Source organism: Chelmon rostratus, chromosome 13, assembly GCF_017976325.1.
Source record: "Chelmon rostratus isolate fCheRos1 chromosome 13, fCheRos1.pri, whole genome shotgun sequence".
In the NCBI taxonomy this organism is placed as follows: Eukaryota; Metazoa; Chordata; class Actinopteri; order Chaetodontiformes; family Chaetodontidae; genus Chelmon; species Chelmon rostratus.
In genome coordinates, this window is record NC_055670.1 from 13103697 (window position 1) to 13128222 (window position 24526).

General features: G+C 42.6%; 3 protein-coding genes across 6 annotated transcripts in view; 1 reads left to right on the top strand and 2 right to left on the bottom strand.

Annotated features, from left to right (window-relative positions):
- The window catches only part of LOC121615921 (calcium-binding mitochondrial carrier protein Aralar1-like), a 22112-nt gene extending 19837 nt beyond the window's left edge, over positions 1 to 2275 (top strand). For both annotated transcript variants that reach the window (XM_041950448.1, XM_041950449.1), the window contains exons 15-18: positions 772 to 910; positions 1215 to 1373; positions 1519 to 1609; positions 1694 to 2275. In XM_041950448.1, coding sequence (XP_041806382.1) covers positions 772 to 910; positions 1215 to 1373; positions 1519 to 1609; positions 1694 to 1901 — 597 coding nt within the window. In that variant the 3' untranslated portion in view covers positions 1902 to 2275. The remainder of the gene's footprint in view (positions 1 to 771; positions 911 to 1214; positions 1374 to 1518; positions 1610 to 1693) is intronic.
- Positions 2220 to 20941, bottom strand: LOC121615922 (dynein, cytoplasmic 1, intermediate chain 2a). 3 transcript variants are annotated; one of them, XM_041950450.1, is made up of 16 exons: positions 20866 to 20941; positions 19704 to 19821; positions 18195 to 18309; positions 16827 to 16914; positions 15192 to 15307; positions 10779 to 10865; positions 10468 to 10630; positions 10266 to 10365; positions 9292 to 9417; positions 6989 to 7135; positions 6790 to 6903; positions 6140 to 6273; positions 4985 to 5129; positions 3805 to 3945; positions 3527 to 3652; positions 2220 to 3236 (listed from the first exon to the last, which is right to left on the bottom strand). In XM_041950450.1, the coding sequence occupies exons 2-16, from the start codon at positions 19809 to 19811 to the stop codon at positions 3123 to 3125; spliced, it is 1824 nt and encodes a 607-aa protein (XP_041806384.1). In that variant the 5' UTR covers positions 19812 to 19821; positions 20866 to 20941; the 3' UTR covers positions 2220 to 3122. The 3 variants fall into 3 exon arrangements, with proteins under 3 accessions (XP_041806384.1, XP_041806385.1, XP_041806386.1); XM_041950451.1 differs by lacking the exon at positions 20866 to 20941 and adding an exon at positions 20654 to 20672; XM_041950452.1 differs by lacking the exons at positions 16827 to 16914; positions 18195 to 18309; positions 19704 to 19821; positions 20866 to 20941 and adding an exon at positions 15682 to 15700.
- Positions 20942 to 21315: 374 nt separating this feature from the next.
- On the bottom strand, positions 21316 to 23437 carry LOC121616515 (plasma membrane ascorbate-dependent reductase CYBRD1). Its single transcript, XM_041951312.1, has 4 exons — positions 23176 to 23437; positions 22534 to 22742; positions 22052 to 22206; positions 21316 to 21936 (listed from the first exon to the last, which is right to left on the bottom strand). Exons 1-4 carry the CDS (start codon positions 23417 to 23419, stop codon positions 21657 to 21659), a joined length of 888 nt encoding a protein of 295 aa, XP_041807246.1. The 5' UTR covers positions 23420 to 23437; the 3' UTR covers positions 21316 to 21656.
- Between the last annotated feature and the right edge of the window lie 1089 nt (positions 23438 to 24526).

Here is a 24526-nt window from a genome sequence, read left to right on the forward strand (position 1 = left end):
CACAACAGGAAATCAAGTACAATATTGAGCTTTAGTGAATGTACTTCACTTTCCCCTGCTGTATATTAACATATGATTTGAGTTTTTTTGCTGTGATGATGCACAAATGAAATACTACTGCATTTGAACAAACATTTGTATGTGTACACAGACTGCAATCGAGATCAGGATCAGAAATTTGAAGATCAAACAGTCCTTTTGCTGACTGTTTGCAATTTTCTAAAACCGTGTTAAACATGCAAAAGGAGCTGCGGCCAACAACCAACAGCAAATTAGCGAGAGATTATGCTTTGCTACTGCTCCTTTCCAGATCCTTGTGGGTTTGCTCACAGCTCGAGTCATGTGTTCATACTCCATATTTTAATGAGTAGCAGACAGTGTGGGGCTTGTTAAAGAGAAAGAGGAAAAAAAAAAAGCTGACTTCCTCTTGGCAGAAGAAGCCGGCCACACCGGGGTCCATGGCAGTGTTCTGTGTGTGTGTGTGTGTGTGTGTGTGTGTGTGTGTGTGTGTGTGTGTGTGTGTGTGTGTGTGTGTGTGTGTGTGTGTGTGTGTGTGTGTGTGTGTGTGATGGATTTCTCTCTGCCTGGGGCTCTTTGGCTCCATCATCAACACTAAAGCCCCCCTCTGTAGGTTGAATAAGACAGCTTCACTTAATCCCCTAGACAAACCTCCTCAACCACTGCCTCCGCCTGTGACTGACTGCGGTCATGATATATATATATATATAAATATATATTTTTTTTTTTAATTGTTTTTTTTTTTCCTGCTAGGGAGCCAAAGCTTGCTTCCTGCGTGACATCCCCTTCTCTGCCATCTACTTCCCTGTTTATGCCCACACTAAGCAGAAAATGGCAGACGAGGAAGGAAGGCTGGGTCCACTGCAGCTGCTCACTGCCGGAGCTATTGCAGGTAAACGTCTGGAAAGCTCAGGATCTGTGTCCAAACAGCAACGAGCTGCGGTTTAATCGAGGGCTTTGTCACATCTTCTTCTCCAAAAAAAAAAATGCATTTTGATTTCCTCCCCGTTTGTGCTTTCGCCATCCATCGATTCTCACAATAGCCTGGCTGTGTATACAGTGTTTTTGTGTTATCACACTATACAGCTATACCCATCTCAAGCCCTGCGTGATGCTGCGGCAGGGATGTCGCAATGTGACACTATCTGTGCATAGCGAAAGCGCTTCATTACGTCTGTTGTGAAACGTCTCCTAAGGTATACCGGCGGCTTCGCTGGTGACCCCTGCTGATGTCATCAAGACCAGGCTCCAGGTGGCGGCCCGAGCAGGCCAGACGACATACAGCGGAGTCATCGACTGCTTCAGGAAGATCCTCAAGGAAGAAGGTTTCAGGGCATTTTGGAAGGGCGCAGGAGGTAAATGTGCACACACACACATATATACACACACTCTAACTCACTCAACAGCCCTGTAAGTGGTTTCATGACTGGGAAATGGGGCTCGCTGTGGTTGCAGAAATATTAAATCCCACATGGTAATTTTCAATCTATCTTCCATTAGCTCGCGTCTTCAGATCTTCACCGCAGTTTGGTGTAACTCTGGTGACCTATGAACTGTTGCAGAGGTGGTTCTACGTTGACTTTGGAGGACAGTAAGTACATTAAACCTGTTTGCCCAACTATGTACCTCTTGTGAATTTCTGGAAGTGAATCTCCTAATCCGACTCTCTCCTCAGTCGTCCTGCTGGCTCTGTGCCCACCCCCAAACCCATGATCAAAGACCTTCCCTCCGTGACTGCAGACCACGTAGGCGGCTACCACCTGGCTGCTGCAACCTTTGCTGGCGTGGAGAGAAAGTTTGGTCTGCACCTGCCCAAGTTCAAGCCTTCTAGAGAGGAGACAATCAAAGCTGTGGAGTCCAAAGTGGAGCTTGAGGCTTCGTAAAGCGTCGCTCATCGTGACTGCGAGGGCTGCATGCTCCTCCGGTCATTATGTTTCCCCAAAATTGAACCACGTTTCAATTAAATGCATTTGAGCGGTTGTCTTACTTTGAATGCTGCATGAGTATGGCTTTATAGCGTTTTCTTTGCATCGCTTGCACAACTTTACTGTACATATTGTACTTCTCTACAGAGGGACATTATGGCATTACGAATGATTGTAACTGCATTTTCTGGTGTGCAATAGCTTTGGTGTGCATGTGTCAGTTCAATTTCAGAGACGCAAGGATGTACAGATGTTTTCAAAAGTGTTCATTTTGAAATCATGACCAGGGACTTGGGAAATAATTTAAATGTATTTATTGTATTTTATTGAAATAAATCATTCAAACTGTTTCTACTGTGTGAAAAGTACATTCTCAGTTTTGACACCAGGGTTTGAGATTCTTCACAAAAACAATCTCTGTTCAGATCCTGTACGTTACAGATCTCTGAGGAATCACTGAGCAGTTACAGCATGCATGATCATCTTAGGCATTGAGGATACTCCAACTATCTCAAGGTCTAACCAGCTATGCTGATTAAGTGAAAACTGATGCAGTATAGAATATATAAGTAGAAAGACATTTGGGTTTTGGACATTTCAGTATTTTACAAACACGTGAATATTTAGGTTATCAAGTCTAAAGGGAATGGGAATGACAGCATGGGCTACAGTGATAAGTTTACATTCCTGGGTGTTTAAAGATGTGATTGCTTTACTACAACTTTGGTGAAAATGGAGCTCGGCTATGAGTGTTTGTCATGAATATGTGGAGGGGAGCACCTATTAGGGTTGAAAAACTCAAAATTAAGGCTGGTGTTCACATGCCCTAAACAAAGACAGGCGGGATTTTTACAATCACGATACAAATTAAAGTTTAAGGCATCTGGTTGAAGAAAGGACGACTGGTTTGTGTTTGTGAATATGGCTTCATGTTAGTGTCTGAGGTTGATAGCCCTGTCACTTGTGTTATTCCAAGGAAGACTGGTGACGGTCCAGCTAACTGAGAAGGCAGAGTTGTCCCAAATAAGAAAGTGTAAGAAATCAAGAGATGTCCATACTTCTTTCCGTTTCTGATCCAAGCGTCATCTTTACCTCCATCCTTTCTTTCCATCAAAAACGGGGGCTGGTATTAACAAGCGTGCCACTGGTCCCTTAAACATCTCGTCCACGGCGAGCAGATCAGGCAGCCAGGCGCTGAGCTGCCAGCTCCTCTGCGTCGTCCCTGTTCTCGTTGATCTCTGCCAGAGTGCGAACGAAACGGGTCCACTCGTCGTTTCGTGGAACCGCAATTTGCTGCGGGGGCACAACAGAGGCATGACTCACATTTCAAACGCAGGTAATGGTCTATATACATATTTGCAGACAATGGCTTCATTACATACTCAAACCACAAGAAATTGTTTGAATTTAATCGACAAGACACTCGCGCTGTGTTTCGTTGTTCTGTTAATCATTACGGTATAAATCACAGCAGCTAAGAGGCTGAATCATGTCTGCAACAACATGTTTCAGCGATTTAACGAAAAAAATACTGAAGAGTCCAGAGAGATTTACTGGTAAAAAGCTGAGTCATGCCTGCTCACCTCTCCAACTTCATACACACAAACTCGTCCATCGGAGTCTCCCACAGCAATTTCTCTGCCAGAGTGAGCCCATCTGACCCTGTTGAGGGCTGGGTTACCCTCTACTGTGCTGCTGGCAGTGGGAACCTGAAACAACACCACCAGAAAATACCAGTTAGAAGAGTGGAGACCTCTGTGCTGTCCTCGATAAACGTCAAATTCAGATTGACTGATAGACTTAAAATAGATGTGATGAGACGTGGCCGTGCTGTGGAATGTGTCTGTAGGAGTGTAATAACCTCGGTGTCGTTGTTGAGGTTCCACAGATCGAGATGGCCCACTCCGTCCACACAAGCAAACAGAGCAGGGTGAGTCGGGGACCACATGACATCGTACACGTAATCCGAGTTATCTTCAAATGAGTAGAGCGGCTTGTTGTTCTGCAGAAAGAATTTTAAAAAAAATCTTTATTTAAATCACCTAATTTATAGAAAGTTTCCATGTTTTCTGTGTGGAATTTTGTTTATGTATCTATGCAAAGATCAAACCATGTGATCAAACTTTGATGATGTTTTCAGTTTAGAAAATTTATAAAACCCCAGTGTTTCCTGTCAAGATGCCTCGTTCATAGCCACACTAGCGGTGGGGCTCTAGGCACTGATCCAGCACTTTGTCAAAGTATTCTGACACTGAATACTGGATGAATTGGCACAGATTTCTCATGCCACCATCAGGTCATAATGTTGCTGTGTATTCAAAAACCTACAAAACTAATGACATTCTTATCAGCTTTAGTTTGCGTTGAATGCTAATTTCCATTTGCATAATTTGACGATAAACATGGTGAAGATTATTTGCTAAACATGAGCATGTTAGCACTAGGTGCGCTATAGCAATAAGGGCACACAAACCTGTTTAAATGCAGTGCAGGCAGTCGGTATGATGTTGAATTTCTATCAGCTGATTATCAAACAGCAGCAGGTGCTATGGATCAAGCTGTGCGTTTGATATGTTCATTGGCTGATCCCACTACCATAAATATCTATCTCCTCATTTCTCTCCAACTTCTCTCCCTCTGGTTTAAGGTATGATAGTGACAGTGGTGCAATGTACTGTCCAAACAATGAGGGTGCAGGTTAACCACTGCCAACGCTAACTTTTAAAGAAACATTTACTTTGACACCAACATCTGGCCTCTACTTCACCATGTCTGCTCAAACAAATAATGACTGCACCTCAAATTACATGCATTAGCGGAAACAAATTAGTACTTTTGTTTTAACAGGGTGTAGTGATTGCGTTGCTTGTCTGACTTAAAATTAAATCGATAACCGTTTAACAGAAGTATGTCACTACCCTGAGCGACTGAAGTGTAACAGAGACACAAAACAGACAGAGGGAGAAAACGTTTTCCTACACACTGAATGATCCTGAGGTTTTCTTGCACCTTAAAAAAAGCATTCCACATCTCGCTCGTACCTTGGTGCTCCACAGCTTAACAGTCCAGTCGAAAGAGGATGTAACAAACAGGTGGGAGAAGTCCAGGGGCCCCGGAGCCGTGTGGCAGTTGATGGCTGTGATGGGCCCATGGTGGCCGTCAAACATCTCGCTGATGCCTGCTTTGCTGTGGAGCGCACAGACCAAGTGGGGGAGTAAGTGTAAAATGCACTGACAGATTCAATTGAGCATGACAAATTTAATTCCAACAGCAGCAGATGTTGAGCAGTGGCCTTCAGTCGTGATCATGCTTGAATATATGTATCCGCACATCGCATGAAGGGAACACACTTAAGAGTTAACAGTTCGCACTCCTGTTTTTAAAATAATCTGGGCACAGATAGACCTCTGCTGGACATATTCACATTAATCCTTTACTTAGATCATGTGATTACCAGCAGGGTGGCAAAAGTGCCTGCAACCCATCAACCACATGTTGCAGAGCTGTTAACCAACTGAGGCTCTGATAATTAACGTAGAGAGGTAAATACTCAGCATGAGTGATGCTTATGCATTATTAACTGCAATGAGAGTATCATACCATTGTAAATGAGGTGGAAAATTATTCCCCCAATTACAGAGGTGATTCTGCTGTGCAAAACCAAGCAGCTACCCCCTCTCTGCGGTCTCTGGGCATACTGCAGGACATCTAGCATGGGACTAGCACGCTACTCAGTGGCAGCTCGGATTTAAGCCACACTTCTTTGCTTCTTTAACAGAGGAAACATCCACTGTGAGAGAAGCCCTGGCCTCTTAAATGAGAACATTGTGGGATGAACTGCAGTTTGAATTCTCCCCAGGACGACTGACTGTAAACAAACTCTCTCACCCACAGAAACATACTGAGAAGGGGGGGGGGGACAGGGAAAGAATGATTTGTTTCCCCTGCATGTGTGCCCTGTTTATGTTGAACGACCTTTACAAACACAACTGACAAGCGGAAAAGAAAAACAGGATGACTGGGCAGGAGTGAAACCTCAAACAGCGGGAGATCAAGTGTTGGATTTGCGTTGCACTGGGAAGTGAGTGGGCTATATTTATTTGACACTCGGTACTAGGTGGGCCTAACAAGCCGCCTCAGTTTCCTGGCGGTGTTCGGGAGGGACGCTCGGGGACCGCGGCTGCATGTGTACGCACCTTCCATGACGACATGACATGTAGACGGAGCCGTCTTCGCTGCCCACCACGAAATTGTTGACATCTCCGAGAGGGAAAGACATGGAGGTGACAGCTACAGCTTTGGACTGCTTGAACACCAGCTCCATGCTGTCCTGTGGAGGGGAGGGAGGCGGCATGGAACAACATCCTTAACAAGCTCCCTGCTCAGGCTTTATGTTAACACACACTCTGCCAAGCACAACCTATAAAAATCACCTGACAGTTTATTAATGTTTAATCTAAATTCAACTCGCACTTTATAAAAAATTGAAGCTTGACATTGAGGTCTTGGCAGCGCGGATGAAATGACACAGCTAGCAAAGTTAATTTCCTTCAAACTGAAAAATGAGTTGAAGAAAAAATAAGGGTAAAGCGGGGAGAAATACCAAACTGGACTGCTAAAATGAAGCAATCCAGCCAAAATGTTTGACATTCAGCATGAATGGGAGGGACAGGAAGCGAGTGGAATGTACGACTGAAGAGACACAAAATGTAAAAACTAAGCTGAGCTCTCGCACTTAAATTTTATGGTTTAATCTTTAATCCTGAGTCGTTTATGTGATTCAGAAATACTCCTCTGACCACCCACAAGAGAGACGCCATCACACATACACACGTATATACGTTACCTGTGGCTGAGAGAGCATGTCCAGACTCCAGGAGCACATCTTGCCATCAGTGGAGATGCTAATCAGGTTGTTGGCGTTCTGGGTGCCGACCACATTCACACAGTAAACTGGGTGCTGCGAAGAGAATGAGGGAGACATTTTACTCTTCTGCTGTATCAAAAATAAAGCACCAGCCCACTGTGTCTGTAGTTCAGTGTACCGTATGTGCTGCTGCTGACAGGGGAGTCCTCTGCACAGGGGTCCTCTTGTTGCTCCTGTTGTCCCACAGGACAATCTGCCCCGAGTATGTGCCCCCCACCACAACGTTGGGGTGGAACTTGGAGAATGCAGCCGACATAACAGCGGACTGTCAGAAAGAGGCAAAAAACAGAGAAGAGGATAGACGATGTTTAGTTTCTCTACTGATGAAAAAGTGCATGTTTATAGTGAGACAGCACTAGACTAGACTACAGATGTACTGTTGTGTCACAACCAATCAAAGCAAAAATACATCCAGACCCAGACGTTGGGCCTAGAAGCCCTGCATGTGCACCTCAAAGGCCAAGACTGAATAATGTAAAATCTGTGTGGTAGGTCTGGTCAGTATGGCTTAATATCTTTCAAGATATACTATTATGGATTTTCCTAAAAAAAATGTATAGACTTATATGAAAGTAATCTCTCTCATTCATCACGTTGACCCACTAGAAGTGCGTGGAAGTGTATTTATCTTTAGAGATGCTGTCCTCTGCCTGCATTGTCTTTTTTCTTATCTTGCTGTGTTCAGAACGTTTCTGGGCTACAATCTTTGGCCGGTGTGTGTGTGTAGCCCCCAGCCAAGGAGGTCGAAACTTTACAAAAAGGTGGCGACCAGGTGCTAGACTGTAGTAGCATGTATTAAAGAGGAAGCTACAAAAATGGTGGAGACAGCACATAAAAAATGCAAATATAACGAGGTGAAACGCCAAGCGGACACGGTGCTTGCTGGCAAGCACTGAAGGAGAAGATGAGGATGAAGAGTGATGCAGAGTTGGCCTGTTTTCTGTTAGACAGGTAGGTGCCGCCAGTTAGCTTAGTTGGCTTGTTAAAGTATCGGCTTTTCCATTACAACAAATGTAACATCACTACAATAGTATTATAAAAAAAAAAAAAAAAATAGATCATGATATTTATTCTCGCCAGTTGCAGGAAGTGCAGTCTAACCAGAGTCCTCCAATAAATTCAATGAAAATAAATAAATACACACAGGTGCTTCTTGTATTTAGCCTGCCCCCACTATAGATATAAACAACATAATAGAAGCACCTGCAGCCTCCAAAATGATCATAAAGTTTAATCAACACCTCTCTAAAAAAACAGTTTAAAGTAGGCAGGTAGGCATTACTTCAGGATTGTGTTGTTACACTGCATTTGTTTTAGATAGGTGTACCTAATAAACTGGCATCTTTCTGAGCATATGTATCTTCTCTGAAATGGCTTTTCCATTCATAATAATAAGAACTGCATTCATTTCCACAGACCAGTAAAAAAACTGAACAATTTAATTATAAGCTGGGTGAATTTTCCACTGAGGTAAGTGACCACAAGGTGAAACTGTATCAAATCAGGTTCTGGCTGTTTTTTCTATATTTATACGTTTGATATCAGCAACACTCAAATTCTATTCCAAGCTGCCAATAATCAGAGCATGGAAAGCATCAGCTTGAACCTGTTGTTTACCTGTTTCATCTCAAAGTTATAGAGCTGTTCTTTGCATGTTCCCTCTTTCCCAACACACACTCACACACATTTTCAATCACTCCGTTCTTACAGTGTAAACCAAACAAACCTTGCGGCTAAAAAGATTAGCATTTATTTTTGGTTTTTAGGTGTCCTACATGCACTCATCGCTACACCAATCACAATCTCACCTCAGTGTTTTTTTTCTAAAGGGAACTTTTCTTGACACACGGCTGAGGAAAATCTCATTATGAGCCGACTTGGAGGCACAGAGAAAAACTGCGTTCACACTTCTGTTCAGTTTTATTCATCGGAGCAATACGCCTGCATCTACATCCGCTCTCGAGGCAACAACATGTGGTTCTACTCAACTTGTCTTGGTGAAGGAGCCTGAGGGCAGGCATTATAATAAGGCCGAGCAGAGCGGAGGAGCTGTGCTGCTCTCCCTGCTTGCTGGTCTGAACACAGGGCCCTTGTTTAGATGCATATGATAACCAGCCCTGCCCCACACACTTAATCCCTCCGCAGTGCTCGGATTCCATTCAACTCCTGCACCACAGGTCTTCTCCGGCGCCTCACGAACATGTGTTTGTGGATAGATGTGGTGGAGGTGGATGCCAGTACGCTGAACTCACAATGTGCATGAAGGCAGGAGGGTGAGGGGTGTGAGGGCAGAGGAGGAGGAGAGAGGGGTGAGCAAGCAGGGGTTGGTTGGCGGAGCTCCATGCTTGTCATGGAAGAAGCGACCAGTGAGGAGGTGGAGAGGGGCGGGAGAATGAAGCAGAGGCGCTTTGCTTTGAGTACCTGACAGTGGAAGACGTACTCCGGTGTCGCCTTCCTGTACTTCATGTTCCACACTAAGGCCACGCCGTCTGGCTCGTGAGGAGCGTCCTCGTTGTTGTTGTATGAGGCAACCAGGAGTTCAGGATACTGGTGACAGAAAAAAATCAGGCAAAATGAATGTGAGGGGGAGGCAGACATGCCCCCCAGGCTTGGCTCCATGTGGACAAGCCTCGCCTGCCCAGTGCGGTGCTGCTGGATGCCTTAAAGAATGAGTAACCCTTTCCCCAAGATTTATGGCTCGTTTAATTAGCCCTACCCCCTCAAGAACTTTGGTAAATTACGTTTTTATTTCCTTTCATAATTTTAACCAAAAGCTTCAGAGGAACAGTGGTAGACTAAAACAGAGCAGCTCATTGAGAATCTAAAATTTATCCTCACTGAAGAGAATTAAAAACACAGGCGACCGATGACTACAGAAACTCTACACAGATGTAAACAAACCATTAACCTCGGCTGCCTCTAATACCTGATCTGAGATTTACAGTTTGTGAATTCATTATTTCAAATCACAAGCGTATGGGTATCGCTCGGAGCGAGTAAATAATGCAAACAAAGAGTTGGTGTTCAATCACTGTCAAAAGTCGTTGCAGAATCATGCATTAAATGACCTTAGACACCAGAGGAAACAAATCATTACGGCCTCCGACTAAGTGACAATTTGTGTGGGACATAACTTACTTTTCCAGAGGGACTTGTGGCTAAAAGTAAATGCTGTCAAACTCAAGCTATGTAATCATAAAGCATTATGGCTGTGCAAAGCTAAGTTGTTTCAACAGCCAATTAGCAACAATTATGCACAGATTACATCTTTTTTTGCACAAAAACAGGATTGTAGGATTGACATTTTGATCATGGTGAACAACTTCTAAATGCTGCTCTGAGAAATGTGTTCAACTGTTGGTTTAAATTACAAAAAGTTGTTTAAAAAAAAACACCTGGGGGGACCAGTCCAGGCAGGTGACGACACGATGCTTCGACCAGCGCTCGTCCATGAACTGCCTGTTGAGAGAGAGCTTTGCTCCGGCCTGGATTTCACTGGGGAAAACAAAGCACCACAAATCAATACAAACACTTCTTCAAAAACCAATTACAAGTTACAAAAAAACAAACAAAAAACACCAGTTGTCCAATTATTACCCCTCCTTCTCCTCCAGGTCACGGCCACTGTAGTCAAAGAAGAGGTCCACGTGCTCTGATAGTGCCCGCTCAATAATGCGAGTGCTGTGGTCAAAGAAATTTGCAAACTCCTCAGAGTGCAGGATCTGGAGTTTTTCCTCCTCTGTCAGCTCGTGTGGGGGGGCTATACAGAGAAACACAAACACACTGAAATGTAGTGGGGATCCCTACTGCTCATTGCTTTTACGATATGGAATGTGATGCACTGCTTTACTGGAACAGAAACCTCTTCATACTCAGCAACTACTATAATAACAGTGGCAGTGGAGTACCTTCCTCCTCCTCTTTCTGGTCCGGTTTCTCAGTCTGAGTCTCGCTTACTGGTTGAGGTGGAGCAATTTCTTCCTCTTCTTCTTCCTCTGTTGATCAGAAAGTGAACCTTGCATTAGGTTGTATACACCACATCTCAAAAGCGCCATACTTCTAACCCAAGACACTGGAAAATAAGTTCAAATTTAAACAGGAAATAAAATCAAATTCAAAGCAACAACTTTCACACAACGAGCGATCATGCCGGCATACAGACGTTTCATACCTTTCGGCCACTACGTCTTCCACCTCCATTATTTTTCTTTTCTCAATATAAAAAAGCTCCACCGAGTGATTATGGGCACGGCAATCTCCGCCTTGCATTTGTTTGGTTTGTCAGCACAATGTCGCCTTTCAAAAAGAACCTGCTCCTCTAAAGCAGGGAAGTTTGTCATTTGTGTTAAAGGGACACAGCGCAGCGGGTGTCTTGTTGTCATAGGGACCCCTGTCCTTCCCAACTGTTAATGAGACTCCAGCCATTCAATAGAGGTTCTAGCTGTCAGTGTAGCCGTTTCCTCTGTGTCCCGGTAGCAGGTTGCCCCCTTCTAGGCCACGGGGCAGCGGGGCAGAGGGTGTGGAGCAGCTGCCCGGGGCCCATCCCATTGGTCTGGCCAGATGACGGCATGGTGCAAAAGCAGATGGTGATGCTGGGATTGTCTTGATCTCTTCAGAGGTGGCATGGGGATGGCACAGAGGTTTTCCGCCTGGCTGCCCCAAGACAAGCTTCTCCCTGAACAGCAAGCCTGTGCAATTACCATCCTAGCAGGGGGTCCTGCAACTCCTATTCAACCTCAGAGAATGTACAACAAAATACAGGCCAGGCCAGCTGGCAAACTGCACACCGGTTCTACCTCAAAGAAGATGAACACGCTTTTTCAAAACACATCTCCAAGAGACGGTATACAGCCTATGCTTTCAATGTAAAAAATAATAGCAAAAGCAGGACAAAACAGATTCATGAGGAGAGGGAAAATACTTGCCTGGTTCCTACAGGCATTTATCTTGGTATGAGCCTTATAGTTAATCTAAGATGACAGCGCCGCACGCCAGAATTTCCTTCCTACCGAGATAATCTAAATGATAATGTCATCTGTCACTTTGTCCATAAAGTGATCTATCCCCTTTCTTAGATGGAGGTTTGGGGAAGAAGGTTATTGAGTGCACTGATGAGTTTACAGAACTGGGTTGATGACACAAGCCATTTCAATGTACGGCCATACGCTGCAACCAACAGGACAAGGTTAAAATCTTTCCTTTCAAGGGCCTCAATCAGGCTTAAAGGAAAACAGTAATCACTGTCTTTCAGCTAGTCCCGGCCGTGCTCGTCAGCCCTTTCCCTGGTGAGGCAGCCAGAGCAATCAACCTGCCAGGCATTAGGAGCGGATAGACAATCTGAAAATAAAGGGTATAATGCACCTGCCAGCCAAAATGGCCATTTGGAGAAAAGCTAGTGATCCTGGTGACCCCACTGGGGATGTGTAGGGGGGGTAGTAGCGCATAGCGAGGGTGGGGTGGGGGTGGGGGGTTGCATTTAACAGAATTCACCCGGATCACCGATGTCCCATACACTGACACCTCCTCTCAAAGCAGGCCCAATTATGGCTTTTGTACCACTTAAGAAATAAAAGCTTTTTTGGGGAGGGGAGCTGGACAGGAGGGAGGTGGGTAATCATAGGTCTTAGTCAATGGACAATATATTAACGCAAACACGGTATGCGGACAGAGATGTGCAAGTATAAAACTAAATGACCTTTGCTCTCCGCTGCAGGTGTCTTCCACTTTCTATATGTGCACGCTGAATAAGGGTCTGACTTCAGCACGTGCAGCAGGGCTTTTCTCTGCCACATAAAGGCCAAGAAGGAAACGACAGAAAAAAAAAATATCTACCAATGCATATACCACCCCACCACCACACACATTAACGCACACTAACGCACTTCAAAAATTGTGATCAACCTTTTCCGTGTGCTACAGCACCAACACTTATGGTAGAACAGCAAGCTGAAAATAAAAACAAAGACAACAGTAGTCAGACCTCTGTCAGTCTGTTAACACTGTTCAGGACTTTGAAACAGGAGTTGTTTTCAACTTCTTCAACATGGTTACACATGTCTCAAACGACACTGAGGTCCGAAGATGACAAACAGGAAAGCAGAGATCCAAAACCAGCACTCTCCTTAAAACAAAATGCCTGCAAGAGATACAAACTCCTTAAATGAGACCGAGAACAAAAAAGATTGTAAAAGGTGTAAATACTCAAACCATACACTAAGGGAAAAAGGGGAATATTTCAAGTTTTCCATTTAAATGATTAGTGGCTGTATGACAGAGGGATACAATAGATATTTAACAGTACTAATCATCAAGTGCATAAAAGCTGACCACAATTACAAGTGGCACTTCACACAAGAAGGCCATTAAGGGCTTTTGTGATTAAAAGTTTTGACCTGCCTCTGAATTCAGAGTGATTAAAACAATCACATTCAATTAAATATTAGATTTACTGAACTGCTCCGCATACTCGTATTCCTGACAAGCCTTTTAAAACGCTGCAGCAGACCAGCCACTCCACACACACCCCACCACCACCCCCCAACCTCCAACAATATCTTACTCCATAATTACAGCCTCTTGTTGAGGAGTGCATACTGATGCTGCGTATTACCTACTAGTGCAGTCTGGGAATACTGCAGTGGCGGCATGGAAAATCACCAATCCCATGGCTAGAATCAAAACATTTCCTGAAACCACCTACAGATGGATAAGCACTAATTTAAATCTAAAGAATGTAACTATGGTGTCCCAGGCTCACAAACTTGCTCGCAAATAAAAGATGTGGAAGAATTAATGTCAAAATTTTCATTTGGAGGAGATGTCTGGGCACACTAGGCTAACAAAGACTGTCCAGTTGATCTTGTGTTGGAGAATGAGTCCCCATTAATAACAAACACATAACCTGAAGATGTGTTCTCCTTGACCACTCAGGGGTCTTTCTTTGGGTCAACAGGGCGGGTGATGTTAAAATCTTAAATCGCTCACTCCTTTCTCTGAGATGTCTTGCAGACACTGTGGGATCCCTCGGTTTGCAGCAGCCAGGACACGGCAGCCGCTCCCTCTAATGCCACCGCCTGCTGACCTTGAGAGTGCTGCGCCGTTGCCTCCTTTTGACAACATGATAAATCGCTCAATCAGAGAACAGGCCCGACGCCACCCCGCACATCAAAAAATGCGCCAAGGGGAGCAAGCTGGGAAGGGGATGCCGTCTCATCGAGTGCCAGAAGTGATGGTGTGAAAATGCACAATGTCACTGAGTGTGTTTTGTTATGTGCCTGTTCGGTGAAGGGAGAAGACAGGGAAGCGAGGGAGTTGATGAAATGATTACATAGTGGCAAAATGGGGAAGGGGGGCCTCGTGTTGAACAGCTGGCAGAAACCATCATTGTTTAACACAGTTTTACAATGCCCAGTAGAGTCCAGAGTAAAGAGCGACGAGGAACAGAGGGATGCTCTTCATCCTTCACTACTTCTGCTCATAGTTTTCCACAAAATCACACAATTTCATCTTACTCGTGCTGCTTGCCTCCTCAGGATTTTCTACACATCACCTGATGGGACAACAACCAAATATCAGGACACTGTTTAAAATCCTTACCAGGCTTTTAAGGATGCTTAAAAACATGTTAGCCGACGCAAAGAAATGGAGCAAACGGCTTAAAAATAGACAGACTCTGTCCAACAGTTGCAGTTGGAGGTTTTGTAGGATCTGTGGCTAGCTCTAATATTTCTTTGGACCAAAAAAAATTAGAATGCAGAACATAAAACCTAATCAGGACTTCAGTCGAGCGCATTATGCTCCATCTGTCATTACATAAATCAACCAAGAACACGCACACCCACAAATATTGCATATTTTATGGGACATGTGTTCAACATGTGGATGTTAGCAGTAGCCCGAATATTCTCTCTGGCCAACCGCCTGCAAGCTCCAGTGCAGCAATTACATACATATCGACATGCTTCAGAGGCAGTACGCAGTCGCTTCATATCAGCCTCCCCAATCGCATTTATCCTTCCTGTCACCGGTTTTCTCATCCTGCTCATTAATTGTACTGAAGCGGAGTTGGTTGTGAAGCTCAGAGGAACAGGGCTTGTCTGAATTTAATCTCTCCTTTGACTTTTTATGTTTCCTAAGCCTCATTTTTTCCTCTTTACTTTCATCTCTTATCAAATCTCTTCCACTTGTTGGTCAGTTCCGGTACCCACTCATACACTCTACAAATTTGGATTTTGTAAAGCTCTCTACGCCTCCACATATTCAATCACACCATTCACACAGCCCATTCAAGTTTGACCTGTTTAACAATATGTGAGAATCACCTTCTTTTTGTTGAGTCATGACTGGTGTCTGCGTCTCTTTCGTGTAGGACACAGTTTCACGTGGAGGGAAGTCCACCTGTGTGATTTTGGCCATTCCCAGTTTTGCAGTTCCACGCCTAAAAGCACAGAACAACTCAAACTTTGCACAGCTTCATATCGCTACAAAAGCAGTAATGATTTTAACAAGAAAAAAAAAAAAACATACAGAGAAGTCACTCTACTGTAACTGTTCTCGTCTGTTTTTGTAATAATTTTCACCTCCCTGCGAGTGGAATTTTGTGCCGATCAAAGGAACTCAATGAGTGTTTTGTGAGATGACTTCATATTAGTTATAAAACCAGTGTGAATTCATTGAAAAAAGGTTTAGCCTGACCACTCTTACATGCTGGACTTCGTTAACTGAATAATGACTTTGAAAGACAAAGTAATCATGCCATAGATTGAGAGAAGGGAAAATGACCAGGAAAGGAGAGAAGAGAGTGTCCAGTACCCCAGCTCAGAATCAGAGTGAAGTTGAAGAGTGGACGGGTCAGAGTCCCAGTGCAGAGTCCTGGTTAGTGTCACAGCAACATGGCAGCATTAGTGAGAGAGAAAAGCAAGCACAATTGAGGAGAGGAAATAAAGTTAGCATTATGACACACAACATGCTGATTGGATCTGAGGTTACCAAAACACACCTAAAGCTGGATCTTAAAATTTAAGTTAAAATCAAGCTTGAATCTGCCTCAGCGGTGGGAGAATATATCTGCTTAAAATGCATGGATGCACGGATCCTCAAGAGTGGGATGACACGGGGTGTAATGTGCAGCCTGAGGGGCTGATACAGCCTGAACTGTGTCACACCAAAAGCCTCTGAGTGTTGCGTCGACAGAGAGGGAGGGAGAGAGAGAACCCTCAGGGAGAAAACATGACCTCCATGTGTGTAGGAAATGGCCATGCTGGTGAGGGAAATGAGTCAACAGGTTGGGGGAACAGCTCTCTGGGCCTGATGGGACACTGGGGGAGCTTGAATTTCAGCCCAGGGAAGGGCTCTAATTAGGGGTTAAGAAGTCCCCCAGGCATCACAGCAGCCTGCTGTTTTATTGTTAATTTAGAATCGCCCTAATTCAACGACACACAGATTAAATAAACATGCGCTCAGTTGGCCCAAACTCTTCATCATTCACTGTATTGGAATGAGACATAATAAAAGATTTTAGCTCAGCTCTTAATGTAACCATGCTTTAAACATATATAGCCTTTGTCTGGAGCTGAAAGAGATGCAAAGCCGACAAAGCAAAAACAGACCTTTATTTTCAAAGCACTATTCGAAATACTTCTTAATTAATTTGCTCTACAACACATCTGCAGCTTAAGTGGCTTGAGAAGCTGTGACAAGGACACTGAAATCCCATTCTGGCTGGCGTAAGCATAGCCATTATAGTTGAGAGCACAAAAAAAACTTTTTGAGAGTACATATAGAGACATATAATATAATTAAACATTCTGCCCTGGGTGGAGAAATGGCCCTTAATTCCTCCTAAACAGGCATGTTGGCATCGTTTCCACACTTGTAATGTACTGCACTTGAGGCAGGGAAAAACATTGTTACTCACACTATTGTTGAGGAGCATGTGTGTGACTGTGTGTATGTACCTGGGTCCCACGGCTCCATCAGAGTCTTGGCTCCCTGCATCACTTGGTGTGCCCCCGGATTTGGTAGTAGGAGACATGGGAGGAGGGACTACATAGTAAGACAGACAATAATCATCCATGACAATGTACACTAAGCTATTCACAGCAGAGTACAGAGTACAAATGCATCCATGTTGCAGTGGCAGCTTTGTTGTTTCAAATGCTGGATGACTGCCATCAATCCTGATGACAGCTACGTGTTAGTGTAGCTACATGTGTGTAAAGCCTTGACATTAGTAGCAAAGCAAGTTCAGTATACAGTACAAATTAGTCTGTAAATGACAAGCTCTGCAAGCTCAATACCTATTGGAAAAGAAGCTTTAATAAATCCAACTACACTTTCATTAACACTACCTTCATTAAATTACTGCTTGAATAAATGCAATAGCAAGTAGGGCAGAAAGACTATTAAAAAAATACACAAAACTATGACTTTTTAAAATTTCTGTTTCAAGTTTGGTCTCCATCCTATGAGACTTGGTGGTGATTTTCTTATGGATCTCTTCTGCCATCTGCTGTTAGCAATGTGAAGGTGCTCTGACAATCCGAAGAACTCTAGAAACCAATATCAACACAGTCTATACTGGTGTCATTTTAAAAACATTTGTTTCTTTTATCAGTGCTTGCTCTTGTGCAGTACATGTATTTATGGACAATTTTGTGAAATTCACAAGAAATATTGGAAGACTTCCAAATCTACAGTAAGACTCGTGTTTGACAGGCTATTCATGAGAGGCCCTCCTAGCTGAGAAAAGTTGCAGTAACATATTGAATATATGTTTTTGCCCCTCTCCACTGGGCCACCTGACCATTTAATTTTATCTTCATGACATTTACCAAGCAACATTTCTGACAAAGAAATCTCAAGGTGGCAGTTTATTAGGACAGCATTTTTCATATATGGATACTGCAGGGAACAGACAGCAATAGGACAAGTAAACACACAATTAAAGTTATTATATATAATATATGGTTGCACATATATTGCAAGCCAATAAATGTGCAACCAAACCAATGACTGTCCAAAGGTAACCACAGCCTAATTCATCTCTTGCTTGAGCTTTTTGCTTTCATTCTGGTCTTTAACAATTCAAACACATGATCAGCTGGACCAAGGTCAGGTGATCGAGTTGGCTAGTAAATAACATTCCACTGTTTGGCCATAAAAAAGTCTATATGTTGTCCTTATCCTACTGGTTATATCAACTTTAGGAGAAAACACACTGTTTATCCAGTATGAATATGAATACCCTCAAACTCGAGTCAAAGAGACAAAACATTGAATAAATATTGCCCAGCCATAAGATAATATAGTAATATAAAACATACCAACAGGAATATCTGAGGTTATGCCCATACTCTGTAGCAGAGCCTCAGTCTCACGTCTTTTTTTCTCCAGGTCAGAGTCATCCTGGTGAAGTACAGCATCTTTCAACTGGTCCGCCTAGAAACATAGCAATGCAGCACCCATTAAGGCAATGTCTAAATATAAATTGATGTGGGACAATAAAGTGTAATTGTTGCAAGTTTCTGATTCTAGCTTTGAGAGACTTACAAACATTTTCAAATACTAACTAATTAACTGACTCTTTGCATTCATTGCACTTAATGGCAGAAATGAACCACTACCATCAGAGAATAGCATAAACTGATTTATGGAAAAGGTTGAGAAAGGTTATGAGAAAGATGGATTTAATTTAATGCCTCTAAACAAAGGACAACATTGATAAAAACCACCTTTTTCATGAAGACATAACGTGTCCATGACATTATGTTGGAGGTGGAGATTGTTTGTACCATTTCCACATTAACTGCACATTAAGTCACCTCCGTTTGAGATATCAAGCCAGGGCTATCAGGACATTTGTTGGACAGTATATGCTACTTCTCATTGTGGTACGTTATGAAAAAACACCTTAAAAACACGGACAAGTCAGATATTACATAACAGTAAACAAAATCTCATTTTACTTGGATTGATTTTGCTGTTATTAGATTAGAAATTGAGCATGTTCATAAATCTACTTACTGTTAATTAACAGACAACAAAACAGTTCCATAATAAAATGTTCTCCTGCTGACTTTATTTTGACATCTTCAGTCATCAATATAAAATGTAATGGCTGCACAAATCACAAACATATATAAAGAGCACAAATCCGAAATCCTTGATGACAGAATCATGATAGTGAAAATAAGATTAAAAAATTCAATGCTTCTTTACATCACACCATGCACATAATGTGTGTCATTAGAGATTGTTGTTATTTCATAATCATCACACAGCTAGTTGTCTAATAAAGCATCAACTTGCATCTCATTCACTGGCAGTATATTTTATGGTAATTTTTTTTTTTTTACAGTTCTTTGCAGCAATTTTTTACATATTTTTCCCTGACATAGTCCTTTGTAAAAAATGAATATATATATACTCTTATACTCTATATATACTTTTATTTTGTATTTTTCCATTTCTGTTGCTATTTTTTTTCCAACTGGCATTACCTGCTGCCTGTAATACCCGAATTTCCCCAGCTGAGGATTAATAAAGTATATCTACACAGTAACAAGTACACAGTTATAAATGACTGAATTTTTTAAAGATAATCAGGGGAACTTTCTCAGACGAACCCTGACTCTTTGTAAGAGGCCTTGTAATGTGTTGAGTATGTCTTTCAACATAACAATCAATTTTCAAGTTTTTCAACTCTAAACTGCATTTGAATCAAATGCAAATAGTGGCTATCAATGATTTCCTGTTTGATGGTTTTGTTTATCACCCATACTCATTTTTGCATTCAATATGTGTATGCAGATACTAAAAAATGTTAAACATACCTCTTTCTTCTTGCGCTCCTCTTCCTTCCTTTTCTTCTCCTCTCTGATTTGTGCCAAGCGCTGCTTCTTCCTTTCAAGCTCTGCTTTCAGCTCACTTTTGTCAGACATGATGCCGCAGCTGTATACAAATAACATATTTTATATTGTCTTTGTGTTCCAATACGAATACACTGAAAATGATGGTACCTATAAGACCTAAGTGTGTTAAACAAAAGTCTAACATCAAATGTGTCCTGGTGATCGACTGTTCTATCTGTATTTATTGTATTTGTACAGTCCACTGACAAATAAAGACAGTGCTTAGAAACAGACTTGAAAAGATGCTCTCAGCTTCAGTACCACCTAACGCAGCCATGGAGAGAGCTAGCCATACCAAACTTCACCTTCAGCAGTGTGCAAAGTTAAAGTGACCATCTAACAGTGTTTTCCACCGTCTCTGAAGCTGAGTGAGGTCAAGATTTTGCCTGTTCAAAGACCAACAGATCATTTGTCAGCTACATGTAAATCGGTTATGACAGAGCCAGGTTGACTAGTCATTGTCAGCTAGCTAACAGAGAGCCCCACCCTACAGTTGGTTCAACTGTTCACACCCGGTTAGCTTAGCACGGGGTTAGCCTGTTCGTCTCTTGTTACTTTTCTCTGGTCCTTAACAGCTTGTTATAGAGCATTATGCTTTCACACTGAAAGCCAGTTCCATGGTAACATGATTTATTTCTAGTCACACGGCAGTTTAATAGAAAACGGGCAACGTTAGCATCAAATCGGCCTACGGCGCTGCTAACGTTAGCCTTCCTTGTTATGGCTGGCTACTGAGCTAGCCTAGCCAACCTTGTACCAAATTTCATTAGTTATTACCAAAGACCACGCGTGATTTTAGTATAATGTAATTTCTTCAGTACAATATTTTTTTCGGGTCGTACAAAATGTGACTTGCACAATCCAACCCATACCTTTATGACTAGAGATGCAGCGGTAGCTTTGTTTGTTAGCTACTAGCCACACAGTTAACCGGACCTGCAGTGATGTCATGCGCTTTCAACTCTGCTGACCGCACAATGAATACAGCAAGTTGGGCTACAAACACAGCGATAAATACCAAAAAATGCTACGTTTTCGACACAGCTCCTAACGTGACACTTTGGTGTAGACTAAAGTCACAAACCTTAAGGCAGGTTCTCCACCTGACAGCAAACGTCTATTACCAATAACAGCCAAAACAAACGGACTGCCAACCCAACTACAGGTGCTGGGAAGGGCCAAAAAGACGCATTTAGTTTTGACGTGGCTGTGCTGCTGCCATCTCAGGTCAACAATGGTCAATTTTGATCTCGGCTAACCCTCAAACGGCAGCGTTAATGAGGTGAATGCAAGTCCTTAGATTTCTTAGTTAATGTTAGTGGTTCATAATGTGAATGAATACTACAGCATTATCTCTGAAAGACAGCAATAGGAGCCCAGAGCACTTATGGTTATTGCCGCAACTACAATGATACATTGCTGCTCATAATATTTGACTCTATTCCATTAAATTAATATTTTTCCTCCTCTGCAGCCAATAATTAGAATACTGATGTTTCTAGATATACAAGGACTGTAAGATACTAGTTAGAAGTTGCAGATATTTATTGTAAAATATAGGTACATGCTGGACATATTTCAAATACTCAAATTTAAGAATACGATAAAGTGTATTCCTGCATCAACTGAATCTTGTTAAAAAGTTGTATAAAGTAGTTCACCATTATTTACAAGCACTTACAACAATAAATGATGAGTAAAAACATGCTCTAAATGTAACCAGTATAAATACCTTAAGGTGCATGAGAGAAAGCTACATATGGAAAGATCAGCAAACTAGATTTCTTCATTTTGACTTTCTCTGACCAGTGTAGACTGTGTGTACATACATTCAGCACTACAGACAGTTTCAGCTCCAATTCACTTATATTGTAATCAGTTAGCCTGATCATCGAGTTTGGCACTCCTCCTCCTGACATCCCCACAGGCCTCAGCATCAGTTCCATCAGATAGCTGACACAGGACCGGACCGACTTTGGTGTTGTCCTCACCTCCCCCATTGGTATGCCGGGTATGCAAGATCTGGTCACTGGGGCGTTTCCAAGACGTTCGAGTGGCAATCCAGAGGATAAGAGCTCCAAAAACCACTAGGAGGACTCCCAGAATGTTGACAAAAACTGCCTCTGGGGGAGAGTCCTTGTACTTCGGGTTGCTCCTTAGTGATAAAGTTCAAAAAAATAATGTTAAAGCCACTGTAAGGCAGCATATTAACACTGTGCATCTGGATTTAGGGTTTTTACAAGCCTTCATTTCTTCTTTTTAATACTTACAGGCCAAAAATGAGTTTCTCTGTGATGCCCATGAGTGCCACAGCTATGACACTGGTAAAGAGTAAAAGACCGCCGTAGACATGGAGGGGCATAAACGCTGCTCTCCAGGATACTGGTGTAATTGGTATCAAATACATGCCAACCCCGAGGACAAGCTGCTCAGTGAAGGAGAAAAAAAGCATCCACTTGTCAGATATCGTGCTAATCAAGTCTGCTGTTCAGTATGACTTTGTGTTTTAGAAAAGACCATAAAATTGTGAGGTTATTGTTCTTTTAGTGTATTGTGTTGAACCAGTCCACAGCTCCATAAAAGACAAATTGATAATGGTATAGTGGTTTAAACATGCAACAATTAAACTCACTTAGGTGCAAAATGTCATACCATGTACTATTTTCTAGCAATATTAACACTGCACCACAAAATAGGAGCTTCTCTTTACTATCCATGACTTGAAATCATTTAAAATAAATAGTTTATTTACCTGTAGACAGTACAGTATAACTGCTATCAGGCCCAGCCAGCTGTGCAGACTGTACATGTTGGGGATTTTGGCATTATTGTGGAAGTCAAAAACTGCCACCATAGCTATAACGGCAAGAATGAAGGCGAGTAAGTTCAAGCCTGCATGGATGAACTTCATTATTAGTTTGCTGCACTGCCAGGTCCAGGGGAGTCTGTAGACGATGATGGCTGCAAGAGAGGGTAACTCAGTGTCAGCCAACCACTTGTACATGCAGCTATGGAGCTTTTTTTAAAAATCTTGACAGCATTAAACATAAATAAATAGGTTTTTCTGCCATTACACTGTTTAAGTGAGGTAACCAGCACTACTATTGCCATGATTATTGTTATCACCAACACAAAAATTGATTTTTAGGCCATTAAACCATGTGAAGTATACAAGTGAAAGTTTCCAATGGCCACAGTTTTGTGAAAGTTCAGTATTAATCATTACGCACTCATCATGGTTACCTCTGTCACCCCTCCCACCCCCAAGAAGCCTTGTGTAACTTTGATTTAAGCGATTATTTCCTTTAGTTGTTTGCATTCCTTCAAAATCAACGCGTAAATCTCGTTTGCTCATTATGTTTGAAAGAAGAAGAAGAAGAAAGACTCCTCTTACCCATTCCCTGCAAGAAAATAAACCCGATGACTATTAAGACAGGATGCCAGTTGAACTCGGCCAGTCCTCCATCCCAGGCTAAACCTTCTTTATACAGGAGAACCCATATTAGCACGAATATTATGGAGGCCACCCCGGCGGCGGCGGCGGCGCACAGTGCGACCAGGAACCGTTTCAGATTCTCCATCGCCATCAGCGTTGCAGCGGCGAGACGGCGCGACTTGCCCGGAGCAGCTGTTTGCATGCAACAGTTTGTAGTGGCGGCTGCTGAGGAAGGACCGAGGTCACATGACCCAGAGCCGTGAAAGTGTTTGGAGGAAAGACGTTTCGTAACTTTAGTGGTGACAGAAAAGTCTGAGACCACCTCGAGAACAAGAGGTGTTTTCGTTTCTGCGCCGCGTCCTCATCGACGTCTATCAGACATGTTTCCAGGAGTGTGAGAGCGAGCTTTCACTGTGGGAGCTTCAGGTGTGCAGGGGTTGAACCAGGCTGGCCAGTCAACCATTTTATATTCACCCAGTGGCTCAAAGTACTTAAGTACAGTTTGCAGGTTGTACTTTACCTCAGCATTTCTATTTTGTGTACTTTATACTTCTACTCCACTACCTTTCAGAGGAAAATATTGTACTTTTTACTCTTTCTCTTCTCCATTTATTTGACAGCTGTTATTAGTTTGCACATTCAATTTTTGCATTAACCCCCCACAAATGATCAGTTTATGTAAGACAGTTGATTAAAGATTAAACCAAGCGGCAACCTCCGGGCTGATGGTCCCCTTGAGGCACCCACCAAAAGCATCAATTCCCATAGACCCCCATATTAAACTGCCAAACTTAACAGTAGAAATCAACACGTGTATAGCCTGGTTTTGATCTCTACAGCTAGCTTCCCTGTTCATGACAACTGTATGGGGTGAAGTTTAATATAACTCACTCGTTTAAATTATATTAAGGCTTAGAGTTATGCTTAATTATGGGTATGGTAGCTTTGAGTGATAGCTAGTCGCTAGGTTTCAGCAACCAGGCTTCAACTGGCCCACCTCAGTTCCACATCTTTGCCCATTTTTGGATTAGCCAGGAGTTTGGTGCAGTCAGGTACTGCCAACAAAGTGACGCCCAGAGTCACTGACACTGAGCTTCACAACTGACTTCATGGAGACTCGGTCCATGTTTTGTATTAAACCAGTAGCTGGTCTAGTGTAGCCCCATTGTCACATCTCGATGGGACGCTTCCTCTTTAAACTTTGCAGATGGTTTCATTTAAATAGCTGTTCCCAAAAGAGATCAAAGTATTCAATATTTCACTAAAAATCAAATATGAGAGAAAAGTCCAAAATATTGACAGACGTTTA